Source organism: Gavia stellata, chromosome 8, assembly GCF_030936135.1.
Source record: "Gavia stellata isolate bGavSte3 chromosome 8, bGavSte3.hap2, whole genome shotgun sequence".
In the NCBI taxonomy this organism is placed as follows: Eukaryota; Metazoa; Chordata; class Aves; order Gaviiformes; family Gaviidae; genus Gavia; species Gavia stellata.
The window spans coordinates 21,391,379-21,407,170 of record NC_082601.1 but is presented as its reverse complement, the minus strand read 5'-3'; the positions used below and the strand labels follow the sequence as shown (position 1 = coordinate 21,407,170).

The following is a 15,792-nucleotide window of genomic DNA, read 5'->3' as shown; positions in this document are numbered from 1 at the left end:
ACAAGTACTGAAGAAAAGCATTTCTAAGAAAAAAATTGTGAAAAATAAACGTGGCTATCATGAGTTTGCAAGTTACCTCCATTATAAGCTAAAATACAATAGCATGAAATTTTCTAAAACATCTAGCAGCCTATCATTATCAACACAGTTTACAGATGGACTTATATAAGCTTCTGATGAGAAACATAGCTTACATGTTACATATTCTGTCTTCCTTCAAAAGGAAAGAAACCCCTTCAGAAATAGAACCCCAAAAACTTTACCATCAAGATTGGGAAAGGTACGTAGCATGCACTGCAAAATACTATTAAAATGTCATGGAAGGTATAGTCTCTGAACCACAGAAATATTGGGGCTGCTGATCTTGCCTGACCATGCTGTGATGCGAGTCCCGTGACTCAGCAGAGAGCAGCTGTGCATGTTTGTACTTTATTGCAATGAATGGGACAAGATCATAGCTGAGAGCATGCAGGCCAGTCAATATCCATTAAAAAGTGATTATATAGTATATACATATAGATGTATAACTTGCTTAGGTAACCTGTGTAAAATTGGTGACACGATGCTCTGCCTCGCTAAAAGGCACCAGAGCTGCCCGCTTGACTGATCCAGCTTGGTTCTAATCCTGTGAGAAGTAAGAATGGTAGGAAATGAAGTTCAGGACACAGCACCTCTGCTCTTTTGCGCTGAATACTGCTTAAAGTAAAATATACATTATTAAGGTGTCTGCAACATTATTAGGAAATCCCATATTTTCCAAGACATTTAAAAATATCTTGTAACTTGGTATATCTTGGTGTAATTACTAACCTAAAAGTTACACTTAGCATAAAAATCTAATTATTACACAGCTATACATGCACTACAAAATTTTCTATATAAACCATCCCCATAGTACTTAAGGACCTAAAAAGGAAAATATACTTTTTATAGCTTCTACGCTGGATAGCAGTAATGCAGCTCGGGTCCAGGGACCTTTATGTATAGGACAACAGACTCAGCACAGTGGCCCCATATTTGTTAATGACCCTGCTTCCATGGTAAAGTTTTATTTAGGATTTGTTCTCTAATTTCCTTATTACATTGTATTCCCCCACTACCCTTCTTACGGACACAATGTTCTCATAATTAATTCTGGTTTAGGTTTCAGGCAATTTTCTAGAAAATTCCTTGTAAATTCACACCTACTACCTTGTACAATATTGTATGTATTGTTTCTAGAAAGGCATAATCTGGTTAATATTTCCATCAAAGTACTGGAAAAGATGTATGTTATAATAAAGAATTCACCAAATATTAATATATTTAGTTAAAACTTGCTAATAAATTATAATTACTTTGTAGAAATTCCACTTCTTACCCTATACCACAGTGAATAGGTGTATGCATGTGTATACATACAGAAAAGCAAAAGCACACAGACACATACTCATTAGCACCTGGCTATCTTGTGCATAGTGTTCCTATCTTGTGCAGAGTGTTTTCACAGTACATGGATGCCTAAGCTGCTTTTAATTTGGAATACTCCTAACTGAACATGGTTTGGTGGCAGTTTCTAACTTCATCTCTTTTAATTTGTGATATAAGCAATGAAGTGACTGGCAACACTTGGCAACAGCAGAATCATATAAATGGGAAAACATGAGAGGGCAGAAATGGGAGGCACGTTATAGCATGAGAAAAAAGAGGAAGCCTTGAACAAAAAGCGATTTGTAGTCACTTTTTATGTTAAAGAAATGCCTTCTTTTGCCGCGGATCATTTTCATGGCAAGAGTGTTGGTCCTGTGACTAATAAGCCACCACTTTTCTCTATATCAAAAACCATAGTGGATAAGAATTATCTGGTGAAGACTAGGAACTAGGATGAAGATAAAAAAATGCACTTTTGTGATTAAAATCTTTTTGAAATTTAGGCACTTATAAGAAATATGTTCACAATGTCTTTGCTTAACTGCTGTGTCTCTCTTGAAGGTGCCTGAAATTTGTAAACATTTCCCTTCAATTTTTAACATTCAACTTCTGCAAGAGTAAGAATTTTTGGTCCTGAATATTCTCAGAAGAGTTTCAGGCTTGACCAGTCAAAACTGCTTGGCACTAGCGCATTCCTGATTAAATATGCATTTCTTTGTCTTATCACCTGATCTGTTTGCAGTTCCTGAAGCATGATTAACACACACATACACAGGATTAAGTGCCTCCAAGAATGCAATGAGGACATGTTTTCTTTTAAATATTGTATCTGGAGGAGAAAGCCTTTCTTTTGTGGTGGAAGCTTAATGACTGTAGCTCATGTCTCAAATGTGGGACAATCCACTTCAAAATTTTCCCTATAGGAATTCAAACCAATATTTTTGTCACCTTTTAGAATAACTCAGTTGGGGTCCTTCCATTGGAAAAAGGAAGGATTTGGCTAATGAAGACAGTCAGCAGTCATACCCTCCTGTTACACAATGAAGAAATAGATGCACCATTGTCATTGTGGTCACACTCAGTCCTGCTAACCACCAGCCTATAGGTTTGAATAAGGTACATCCTCCATCTCTTATACTGACATAATGCTCTTGTGCAGTAAATAGTTAAAGATTGAGTGGACTACTAAAAGAAGCAAAAGGGAGAATGTTGGTGATCAGGAATTCATATGGGAAATTCAGGTTCCGGTCCCTATTTCAGTGCAGTTTCTGCATTTTAGCCACTGACTATTGACTGTTAAAAAATTATGAACAGATTTTGTAGCAGGGAAAGATTTCTGTCTCAAAACAGATACCTTAGTCATTAGGCACTGCCAAAAGTCATGTTCCTTCTTACTACCACTGTTCAGTGAATCACAAATTATTTTCCGCACAATTGTAGCTTCAGCATAATAAATGGAGAATACTCCACTAGTACAGAACAGTCCTGGGATTACATTTTTAAAAACAGACTTCAACAGCTAACTAATCTAATAATCACTAATAAAAATATTTAAATGACTTCTTTCTCAGTCATTTTAATGACATATAGTGTTTAAATTAGTAGAATCCAATTACACTTCCAAATTACTTTTTGTGGAGAAGTTGCCAATTAAAAATTATCAGAGCTATAATCTATTCTGATAAAACTTCAGTTAATATGTACGTAACTTCATAATCTTTAAAAAAGAACAAGCACAGGAAGAGTATATAGGACAATTTAAAACACAGTTTACTGCTACCATGAATAGTGGTAATATCAGAATCAGTTACATTAGCAGAATTAATCTGATATGGGTGGGAGCTCAAAATAGGAAGCGAAGAGAGGAGAGTTTTCCTGAGTGCATATTGCTGATTGTACTGGGACTTCACAGTCAACTATTCAGACTGTATCTGTGTCATAAGATTTTCTTTTAGTGTCATTCGTACAGCAATATCATCTGAAGCATCATTGCCAGTTACAATATATCTGCAGAATAACAACAGTATCTTCTTCACACTTCCCAATTGAGGCCTTTAGAATGTTTTATGAAACATTACAGGTTTAGGTTGACAGTACCCTTGAAACTAATAGAAATACTACGCTAACTTTACAGACAAATACAGAATGACGGGTATTTATTACTCCACCAAGATAGCAATAAATATTTTGTGATGAAGAAATCCAAAGTATTCTGTTTCCTAGTACCGAACTTTAAGACATTTTATTCCCAAACTTCCAGTACATGCTCTGGCTATCACTAATTGCTAAGCAGGGAAAAGGCTGAAAGTGACAGATGGACTTTAACATAGTAAGCAGGAAAAAAAAGAACAAACCCAGAAGGACCAAGCCTATACCAAGAAACTATGTGATTTACAAAAAGACAGAAAAATCACCTGTGCCATTACTGTCATATGCAAACATTCTGTGTGTGATCTCACTGATAGGTGGAATTTGACCAGATTAGCAGTAGAATTTGCTGCTCCTTTGGCAGCAGTAAGTTTTGAAACAGTTAACAATGGGATGATAGAACAATGGAACAGCAGAAGACTGGAAGGACAGAACAAAGCACTAGCCCTGTGTGGTGTAAAAGTGCCTGAGGAAGATTCCTTTTCTTATCCTATGTACAAAGATAGAATAGAATCAAGCAAAATCCTACATTCAGACCAAGAAACTTTCATATAATCACCCTTTTTGTTACACAGAATAATCAAAGGTTAAACTACAACAACTTCTGCTTTGTTCTACACCCAAGTCATGGTTTTGAAGAGTAAGATAAATACTAATATAAACAACCTTCAAAAAATAAATATTTTTAAAAGAACAATAAAGACATTACTGATAAGAAACAAGAAAATACGACTAAATATGTGATGCAGTCTGTACAAAAAAGGATCTCAGAAGAAGAATCATCTTATCCATACTTACGCCCTCAGATTCAAGTGCAAGAAAATCACTTATGAAAACTTTTATTTTAGTTTATGCCTACACCATAGCATGCAGTACTGTTCAGAAATACCCATGCTAATTCTGAACGAACTAGCATCAGTGCCAAGCATAGCACAGACTTACTCCACTTGAGGTGGTGTGCCTCCACCATGCACAATTGGACAGAGCACTGGGTTAACACAATAATAACGGCTTCGGCATCCACTGTAACTCACTAAGTGCTAGCTCGGATTTGTCCGTTTGGCACCACATTGTGCCAGAAAGAGATGCATTTATTATGGTCACAGTAAGTAACAGATTCAAATATCTTAAAGTTTTAAAAAATATAATGGGTAGCCATATGAAAGGATCTTATATTGAGAGATAAAGCTTCATAACTTTTTTACCATAAGGCCATTACTTCACTTCTTCAGTGGTTCTGCTACTATAAGATGGATTATTAATGATTTATATGAAATCATTTATATGAAATCATTCAGTGATGCTGGTCCGGTATTCATATGTACTTCTGATGTATTTTGACTATATCAAAAAGGTTAAAAGCATCAGAATTAACTATTAATTTGACAGGAAGCACTCCAGAAAGCAGACAAAAGAGTAAATAAACTGCACGGATGAAATAAGCATGCAGAAACTTGTGCACCCCCCCCCCTCATTTTGTAAGACTTTTGGTATTCAGGGCTATTAAATTGGTTCATTTTCTTGTTAATGATTTAACTAAATAAAATAGAAAAAAAGTATTAATTTTCTAAAAAATTATCTTATGCATCTTGATTATTACTGTAAACGCAATACTGTACTACTATCTCATTCAAAACCCGCAACCTTACATCAATTTACCTTAAATACCATTACAAGTTTGTATATGCTGTTAAACAGGAATGAAATAGAGACTTGAACTCAACACTAGTAACCTTAGGAAAAAAAGAAAAGCATCAGAGTATTTTAAATATAGAAATAGCCGTACCTCTTTGCTTTCTTCCAGGTCTGACTCACTGCTGAACTCCTCTGTATTTAAATTTTCAAAATCTGATTCCCCGACAGCAATTGGCACTGTCACAGTGAGACTTGGATTGTTTATGAATGACATGTAATCACTTTCATCAACAACATATTTTTCCACGCTGCTGCCTATGCCACTGGTAGTTCCATTCCCTTCTTTAAGATAGGCAAGGTTTTTACCTATTTCTACTATTGTGTGGTTGGAAATACAGCTGTCTTTTTTGTTGTTTAGGTCTTCAAGAGGTTTGATTTCATCTAAAACTTTCTGCTTTCTAACAAAGGCTTTTTGGATGAATTCACGCACTTTTCTCTTCACATAATCTATGCCTTTCTGAATCCTTGCCACAGCAATCTGTAGATTGTTCATTTCATTATCATCGTCTGTAGCAGCAAGGTTGTCTGAACTAAATGAGCTCAGCAGCAAGGCCAAAAAGAGGTTGAGTACCTAAAAGACAGTAAGGAGAAAATATACTGGATCTCTTATTTTTAAGTCATAAAAAGTAATTCCATTATTATTTGTTCAATATGACATAATTTTTATTTCACAGCTAGCACTTTATTTCAACCCACCTTCCTGTTATTCTTTCCAGTCCATAATCCCTGTCCCCATATTTTATTATAACTTGCCAAAAACATTTTTAGCTTGTTTAACTTGATTAATATAGGTGAAAATCTGAGCTGTTCCTTGACTTTCTCCTCCACACTGGAAGTAGTGCAGATCTGTTCCTCAAAATGGAGAATGACATAAGGAGGCAGGATACAACATGATGTAGTAATTTATGCAAGCTACATCCGCTGTAGTGTTCATAGGTGAGGGGAATGCAGACAGACTCCAGTCTTCTACAGTTCACCAGACCATACTTTCAGTATCTCCAATTCAGAATATAATGGACTCATATATTTGCCAAGAATATATCAGTCTATTTTTGTTTTGGGCAGAAAAACTAGCTAAGAGATAAAGAGTCCACAGATGTGTTCAGTTTTAGGAAACTATTTCAGGCTTTCTTGCATGACATTTTACAAACATACAAGACAAATTTGGACTACATGTAGTTATGACAGACTATGTGCAAAACTGATTAAAAATAATATTTAAATTATATTTGTCAATTCTTCCTGTTGAAACTTGCAGAATATTTTAGAAGGTATACCACAGGAATCTCACATTAGTCCAGTTAAACTTGGTATTTATGCCTGTGGATAAGCATATTTATAAAATTTGTGGATGATACCAAAAAGAGAAGGGATAGCTAGCACTCAACAAGAAAGAACTACAATTAGGCATAACCATGGCAAATTGGTAAAATGATTCAAAATCAATATGGCATTTAATTCTGAAGTATTAGTGTGGAAATGTTGGTTATGAAAAATGAAAAGTACATATACAGAAGGTGTGAAAACTGGCAAGGTGGAAGCACTGTAGAAAAGGGCACATAGGCTGCATCAGAAAAGCAATGCTGGTACAGAAATTTCATGTGTCATTTGCGGATGTATCACAAGGAACGCTGGGTGTAAGACATGGAAGTATAACTATTCCATGTTATTTGGTACTTTTGTCTCTATCCAAAATGCTGCTTGGAAGGAATTCAGAGGCCAGTAGCAAAAGGGATAAGTAGTTTAGAAATCATCACCTGTGAGAAAAAATTGAACAGCTAGGCTTATTTTTTTTCAGAAAGAAAAGACTGAAAGTTGAAACAGTAAGCCTTTAAGTAATACAAATGTTGTCATGAAGACCAACTGTTTTCCATCACTATTGAGACCAGTCAGTTTAACTGGCTGTAAAAGGTGATTTAAGTTTGATGGTTTTTTAAAAGGCATTTTTAACTATAAGCATAATTCAGCACTGATCTTATTAAAGTGGTTATGAAGTTACTGAAGATTTAAAAGAAAAGGTGGGCAAACGTTTTTCGTAATCAAGGTATATTTGAACCTGGTTTAGAGAAAGGGCAAATTAATTACATGATTTCCTAAAGTCCTTCTCCAGTCTTCCTGTCTGATTTCTAAATCATGAAAAGTAAGAAATATGTTCTAATAGTTTTAAAAAATCCCCACCGATTACGTACCACTAGGTTTCCAATCACCATGACCATCATGAAGACAGTAAGGCACATAGTTTGGCCTGCAACCTCCATGCAATCCCACATCGTTTCTATCCATTCTCCACACAGTACTCGAAATACAATCAAGAAAGAGTGGAAAAAGTCATGCATGTGCCAGCGTGGAAGTTCACAGTCACTAGAGATCTTGCAGACACATTCCTTGTAGCTTTTCCCAAACAGCTGCATCCCAACCACAGCGAAAATGAACACAATGATGGCCAGCACCAGGGTCAGATTTCCCAAAGCCCCCACTGAGTTGCCAATAATCTTAATCAGCATATTTAGAGTTGGCCAAGATTTTGCCAATTTGAAAACTCGAAGCTGCAAAACAGAAGAATAGTATACAGTAATTCATGTTACTGATTGTAATGAAATTATTGCTATACATTTTATACTTCAGTTACCCTGTGTCTAAATAATGTCTCATGTAACCTTTAGAAACTTTAGTTACAAAATTTGTGTTTCCAGTTCTTTGTACAATACTAGACATCAGCAGTCTTAAGTCCTGATTCAAGTCATAAGAAGTAAAAAATATTATCTCTATGCTCATTTCAATTACTTTGCAATTATCACAAAGTCTCCAATTCAGACTTTGCCTCTTTTGGTGACTTTAGATATCTATAAGCAAGTTGTACTTGTTGGACAAGTCTTTCTCTTAACTCTAAGAGAATATTACTAAAAATAAACCAGCACATATGAAATGTGATCAGCTTAACAGGATTGTAAGTGTATAGACACTTCCAGATCTCTTTCATCTTAACTGGCAGAGAGATGGAAGAAATAGTTTTCCTAGAAAGAGAAACAAGCTAGAGTTCTTAATGACAGGCATACAAGTTACTTGCAAGTATCTTTAACAATATCTTTTCTGTCATTTAAAATAAGCATAATGTGTCTTACAACGTTTGTCACACAACATTGAGAAAAACAGACAAAGGAAAGTGTTATGTTAAACTAGAACTTGAAACAGACAAAAATGAAATTATTTGGAAAGATACAGCAAGTGTTCAGACAATTGAAAGAGGAGAATACTAAAAGTAATCTAAATCTAAATATTATTTCATGGGATGAGACATAAATAAAATACATAGATGTGAAGTTAAAAACAGAATTCTATTACTGAAGGAGAAGTTAATCCAGGCAGGTATTAGACTTTAGGCAAAATGCAATATAATGCTATACAGAGAATCAGCAAATGGATTAATTTATACCCCCTCTTTTTTTAAAGGGGGTTTATTTAACTTTAAATAAAAGTTAAATATTTTTTGCTTTATTTAAGGCAAAAGTTGAGCTTGATGACTAGGAACTCTAGCTTCATGTCTCTTACTGTGTAGGTCTTTTCAGAAGAGGATTCGATCATCAACTTGCATGCTAGCCTAGTCTTCAGCAAGATCAAGGTTTTTCAAGTTCCTATTCATGACAGAGATATCTCATAACAGACAGAGATACTGTAGTGACTTCTGAACAGAAAAGCTGTTAGACAATGGATGGACCCTTGCAGAGGATGGTAAGAAGAAGGCTGGTACTGATGAAAAATCCATATCCAAAGAAAAATCTTAACACTACTCTCTTCTAAAACTAACCATGTAAGCAAACTGGTAATGGAAGTCTATCAGCTAAAACTGTCAATAAACTTTTATTAACTAATCCGTTATTTACTAAGTGATTTACTAATCTTCAGTCACAGGTAGTGAGGGCCTGTAGCTCTTGCATTTTTTTATTCCCTCATCTAGGGAGAAAAAGACTCTAAGAGATACTACTATTAAAAAAAGTTAATCCTTAACGCACACTCACCAGAAGAACAGAATTGATGTTGACAATGTCTTGAAGAAGAAATAGACGTTACTAAGATAATATGTAAAACAAACTTGACATAATAGATACGTGCCATCTAGCAGGTATGCAATTTAGTATTTTGTAACTTCTTATGAAAAGTTCTTCTGTCTTAGCCAAAGATGTAATGTACAAATGAAAAATGCACAACATACATGCACAAATACAAAAATATAACATAGAAACATGTCTAGTATATTTACCAATCGGAATGATCGAAGGACAGATAATCCTTCTACATTTGCAAGGCCGAGCTCCATTAAACTAAGACTCACAATAAAACCATCAAAAATATTCCACCCCTCTTGAAAATAATAATAAGGATCCATGGCAATTATCTTGAGAAACATTTCTGCTGTGAAAATTCCAGTAAACACCTGCAAGGAAAATATAGTTTCTTACTCTAGTTTAATGAGAAAATATTAAAAAAAAATAAACTAATGGTATCAACTTTTGGTAAGTTATTCTTCAGCAAGGAACCCATGATAAGTCTGAATAGCTTCTCTGTATTGCCATACATTTGGGTTAGGAATTAAATTCAGATTTGAAGCTTACATATGCATCATTACGTTTGGCTTCCAAAGAAAAAGAGGCAAATGGGAAAAATATGATTTTTATCTAGCCTGCTAATATGCATGTATAAATACCAATACACAGTATCTCTTCTGATTTTAATGCTCAGTTTTTCCTCCTTAGATCTCATCTTTGCCCTTGGGACATCTTTTTGCTTCTAGGGATAAAGATAAGTTTATGAGAGGGACAGTTATTTTATTAAGAAAAAAAATTATACTGAAAGTTGAGCTGAACTATTCTTTTCAGGATGACCTGCAGAAGGCGCTGTCATGCCATTCACCATTTCCTGCGGAGCTGCAGTATATCTGCCATGCTTACTGGGTCTTTCCCCTCTACAATTACCTGAACACCCAGGACCTCAGGAGGTCCTAGTGAGGAGCACAACAGGTGTGGGAATGGAACTGAAAGTTCTTATGATTTGTAAGTATCCATCCAAGAAAAAATATTAGATAAATCCCTTTAACCAGCTTCAATGACAGAAGCTGTATGTTTTCAAAATCAAAATGCATACTGACTCAATAAATCTTACTATCTTTTGCTCCATAAATCAAGAGTGCTGAAATCCACAAATGTCAACAAAGAGGGATTTGATACAGCTTAAATTTAAATTCAACTGTCCCAAAACTTTAAATATGTAGTCAACATTTTCTTTTAAACAATGTACATAGGTCACAGAAGAATTGTTTAAGAAAAATGCATTTGACATACACAGTACATCATGAAAGACTTACAAGGTTTCCTACTGAAAGCACACCACTAAACTGTTCTGTCATTGGATAGTGCTCCATGGCCATGAACAGGGTGTTTAGGACAATGCAGATAGTAATGGCCAGATCAACAAATGGGTCCATCACAATCAAATTTACAATATGTTTGACTTTCAGCCAGGGAGTACAGCAGTCCCAAATCAAGCAAGTGTTAGCAAATTTATACCAGCATGGTGGGCATTTCTGTCTGGATTCTTCCAGCTCTAGAGAGAAAAATGAAAATAACATTTTAAACATATTTCTCTATTGCAGTATCACCTGAATATTTCCTTGAGGCCTAAATGCTGTTTTCCAAGGTACTGTTGATGAACTGTGTTGATATTGTAGACCTTTTGAAACCAAGGCTACTGTCAGTCAAAAGACATTACAATTAAAAATATTCTGTCCCACTATGTTTTAAATTTGATGTACAAAGAATACTAAATATTCAATAGATAAAATAACCATTCACAAGAAAATACTACATAGCCTGCAAAATAGAAATTTGTCTTAGAAATCTGGCATACACGCTGGGCGATGAGTGGATTGGGGTATTGGTGGATGAAAAACTGAATATGAGTCAGCACTGTGCGCTCACAGCCCAGAAAAACAATCTCATCCTAGGCTACAGCAAAAGAATTGTGGCCAGCAGGTCGCAGGAGGTGATTCTCCCCCTCTACTCTGCTCTCGTGGGACCCCACCTAGAGTATTGTGTTCAGCTCTGGGATCCCCAGCATAAGAAAGACATGGACCTCTTGGAGTGGGTCCAGAGGAGGGCCATGAAGATTATTAGAGGGCTGGAGCACCTCCCATGTGAGGACAGGCTGAAAGAGTTGGGGTTGTGTCAGCCTAGAGGAGAGAAGGCTCCAGGGTGACTTTCTAGCAGCCTTTCAGTACTTAAAAGGGGGTCTACAGGAAAGATGACGAGGGACTCTATAAGGGAGTGTAGTGATAAGACAAGGGGTAATGATTTTCAGCTGAAAGAGGGTAAATTTAGATTTGATAGTAGGAAGAAATTCTTTACTGTGAGGGTGGCGAGATACTGGAGCAGGTTGCCCAGAGAAGTTGTGGATGTCTTCTCCCTGAAAGTGTTCAAGGCCAGGCTGGATGAGGCTTTGAGCAATCTCATCTAGTGGAGGGTGTCCTTGCCCATGGCAGGGGGATTGGAACTAGATGATCCTTAAGGTCCCTTCCAACCCAAACCATTCTATGATTCTATACATAGAATTAATAAAATATTTAAAATTTTCCTCATGTAAGATAAACATTTAGAACAAACCTGAAGTCAGACAACTATTTAGACAGTATTATGGTCCACATGTGCAAAACTGCCTGTTATTACCTTCCCATTTGCTATTTTGGGCATAGTCATTTAAGCCTCAAAGTAATGTTTTGCCCTTTCTTACAAGAAGTTGCTTAATTCCATGATTCAGGTTCATTGTATTTAGCCTTACAGAAAGAATGTAAACCTTCCTTTGTGAAACAGCATGTCTGGTGAATTGGTAGAAGGGGTTTGTTCTACTGCAAGAAGCATAGCCGTTTCAGTACTCTAAAAAGAGCTTTTACCCCAAAACATAACATCACTAGGGAAACACTGCATTGATCAATTGCTTTCTGCTTGCATTTAACTTGGAAGTTTGCTGCTTCCACCTCAAACCTATTAGTATATTGAAAGCTTTTCCAAATATATTGGTCCATCTTTAAAAAAAAATATACAACCTCTATGTACAAATCTCATCTTGCCTGTACCCTTTAGGCTGAAATAGCTGCCTTAAAACACCACTGCTACTTAATGTATCATACATTTAATAGCATTTTATGGCATTGTCATACAAAAATTCTGTTACATACCTTCCATTGTGTTTGTAAGCATGCTGGCTATACTCATTGCTCTTTGCCTTGCACTAGGATCTGTTAGGTAGTCCATAGGAACATGGTAAGAACTAGAACGTCTCTTTCTTAAGTCAGTTTCTGTAGTAGTGCCCTGAAAATAAAACACTGATAAAATAGCGTATTGATTGTTCATTTAATAAGAATAACACTGCAAATTATTATAAAAGTATAATGGTTTAAAAGACCCTGCTGTCCTGCACCATGCTCCATTTATGTTGTGGTTTTGCAATAGACGAATATATGCCTAACTTTGTATATAGCAAATAGTCAAATACATCAGTAGGATTGCTCTTGTGCTTAAAGAATATGTTTTTAAGTATTTTGCTGAAACAGGGCTGGGACATTAAAACAGATTTTAGACTATAAACAGTTTTTAGACTATAAAAAGTTCCACAATGCTTGTCAATGAGCTCTGCCATAAATATCTTTCTAAATAGGCAGTGAAGTCTTTTTCTAAACATGAAAATGCACAGCCCACACAGCTAGCAATAAAAGCACAAAAAGTAAGTGTATTTTCTTAAGGTAACTCTTAATTTAGAATAAATTATCTATTTCCTAGAGCACATTTTCAAACAAAATAGAAGAAAAAATATTTAATAATGTTGACATCTCCAAAAAAAAAAAAAACCACCCTAGAAATATTAACTATGTGACAGGAACACTATCACAACCCATGTAAGTTGTACTATCAGTGTTATATCAAAAGTTTCATGTATGGTCAGTGGGAAGTTAAATACTCATTTAATATATTCCATTAAGTAAATATAATTAATTTATAAATTTTTTTTCATTTTGATATCCTGGCTGATATACAAATACAGAATCTTCCAGTTAAGTCTTCAGTTAGCATAATGAATCAATGGGTATAAGACTACACATACTACATTATTCAATGCTTTACTATGCTATTCTGTTAATTCCCAGTAAATTAGCATATATTTTCAGTTTCTACTTTAGCTTATAACTGGAATATATGAAAAGAGCATTCACAGCTTGGCCAGAAAGGGAATCATTCCCAAGTGACTAAATTTTGTAGAAACAGTAGCTGATCACACAGGGAGAGGACATCATGCCTGAGCTATTGCAGACTTCCTTACATTGCTAGCAGTGGCTGCTTTATCAATCATCACCTCTGGCAGAAGCTGTCCAGTAGGTGACGTCAGAGCTGGCGGCCCACCGACTAAAGAAACTACTCCATTGCAATCCACAGTGCTGTGCATCTTCCCATTTGCTGGAAGTGGAAGTACTGTCCTGGATGACCTACTGGCCTGACTAATGTTACTGTTGCGCCGTTCACCATGTCTATGAGGAACAAAGAGAGAATCTCTTCGGCTCTCATTGTCTTCAAAAGTGCTGTGCTCATCATCAGCAAAGTCATTTTCTGATCCTACATCTTTTGCTCGACCTCTGAAGCTGAAAAGACTTGTTCTGCTATTGCGCCTTGGGGAAAACAGGGAGCCACGAATGCTCAGCAAAGACTGTAGGCAAATAAAAACAATGATTGTCAGATGAAAGTCCTTTTAAAAATAATGTTTTCATACAGGGGTAAAACCCACAGTGTTAGTATGTCTTAAAGGGTAAGGTCATCTACAAAGAAATGAACTGGTACAGCCCCCCACCCTCCAGTACACTCCCTTTTGGATAGTAAACAGAAAGCACATAAGTGACAGACAAAGACTAGTTATTTTACTGCTTTGGATATATGAAATCAATTGGTTTAATTAGAGTAAAAGAAACTGCTTGACGGAATTGTTTCCTCTGCCATTCTGCCTGTTTTATTACCAACTGTTCATAAACTGGGTAAGTACATCTAGACACTATTTACCCCACGTTGGCATTAGTCTGACAGGCTGAGTAAATAAAATTTTAGGCAAATTTCCTGTGACTCAGTCTGCACACAGAGGTAGCTCCCAAATAGTGCCTCGTCGAAAAAACATACAAGTTTTTTCAGATACTAGTCAAGTAGGCCACAATAAGGTTTTTATTTCTTTTTTAAAGTCTCAGGTATGCTGAACATGCAAAGATATGCCCATATTTTTGTATGAATAGTCTTACTAATCTTCATCAGTTTACTCATGTGAGTAAATGTCCTGCTATGGGAGGATGTTTTAGGATCAGAGTCAAAATAATGCTCTAATCTTGCAAATAATTACACATGTTCTTAACTTTAATTCATATCAGTGATTCTCTTGACTTGATTGATTGGCATTAGCACCTGATTTCACCCAAGACCTCTCTGAATAGCAGAGATGATACATAACAAAGCAGTGTCTTTGCTTCTCTTCTGCAACTTATCTTTATGGACCTGAGCTCCATTGTTCTAGGTACTGCAAAATGCAGAACAAAAAGGCACTCTGCAAAGAACTTATCATCTAAGTGTAACACAACAGATGGATACAAAAAGAGAGGGAATACAAGGAGGCAAAATTGATGGGTATGATAAACAGTGGTCTTAGCTCACCTGAAGTCACTTCCCTGTCAAGCTTTCTGTAGGCAGCATGGTAAAAGAGAGTTTTAAAGAGGGATTTGAGGAAAGCAATGAAGTGTTCTGTGGAAACTCATGGGAGCTTCTTCCAAGCATGATGGGCAGCATACCAGAAAGAGCTCAAAGAAACTAGTTTGAAAATTTAACAGGAGGTTATGGATGCTGGCATGGGTCAGTCAAAGCTGGGACTTGACTTGTTTACTGTAAGTAGACAAGGTGGGTTGGGAAGAACTTTAGGCACATACGTTTTATGGTATTAAAAAAATATCTTTAGGTAGATATGTTTACTAGCAGATTAGGTAAAAGCAATGAGATAGGTTAGTGCTCTTTGCAACAACATTCTTGATGAATACAGCAGTAATTGGGACATGGAAAGAGGTCCAAGTTAAAAATTATTCACAGTTGTGGGCCCAGAGTAGAGTTTTAAAAAAAAAAAAAGAAAAGAAAAAGAGCGAGAGAAGGGAACTAGGAGAAGACCTTGTGGAAATCCCTTAGAAAACCGTCAAAGGGGTAAAAGGATATTCTAAAGCACAACTAAACCAGGAAAATTGAGAGGAGACGAAATCATGAATGTTAGGAAGAGTAAGTTTTCAAGAAGAAATAATGGTCAGTTACATTGAAGGCAAGTGAAATGTCAAGGAAAATGTCAAAGATATAAACCTGAGTTTTGTCTAGAAAAAGAATATTAAAAACTGGTGAGTGGAATTTCTGTTTAGCGGCTAGAACCCAGAGTAAAAAGGAACTAAGTTTGGAAAACCAGAGGGGAGGGGATTGCTAGACTGTCATA

The 15,792-nt window shown here is 36.0% G+C and overlaps 1 protein-coding gene across 8 annotated transcripts in view; it reads right to left on the bottom strand.

The window, feature by feature from the left end:
- The window catches only part of LOC104252008 (sodium channel protein type 2 subunit alpha), a 54,976-nt gene that overhangs the window by 21,232 nt on the left and 17,952 nt on the right, over positions 1–15,792 (bottom strand). For 3 of the 8 annotated variants that reach the window (XM_059820774.1, XM_059820777.1, XM_059820776.1), the window contains exons 11-16: positions 13,618–13,998; positions 12,479–12,611; positions 10,613–10,851; positions 9,512–9,685; positions 7,443–7,799; positions 5,345–5,824 (exon numbers count right to left, since the gene is read on the bottom strand). In XM_059820774.1, coding sequence (XP_059676757.1) covers positions 5,345–5,824; positions 7,443–7,799; positions 9,512–9,685; positions 10,613–10,851; positions 12,479–12,611; positions 13,618–13,998 — 1,764 coding nt within the window. Of the gene's footprint in view, positions 1–5,344; positions 5,825–7,442; positions 7,800–9,511; positions 9,686–10,612; positions 10,852–12,478; positions 12,626–13,617; positions 13,999–15,792 lie in introns of all 8 variants that reach the window. The other 5 variants (XM_059820779.1, XM_059820778.1, XM_059820782.1 and 2 more) reach the window with 3 other exon arrangements.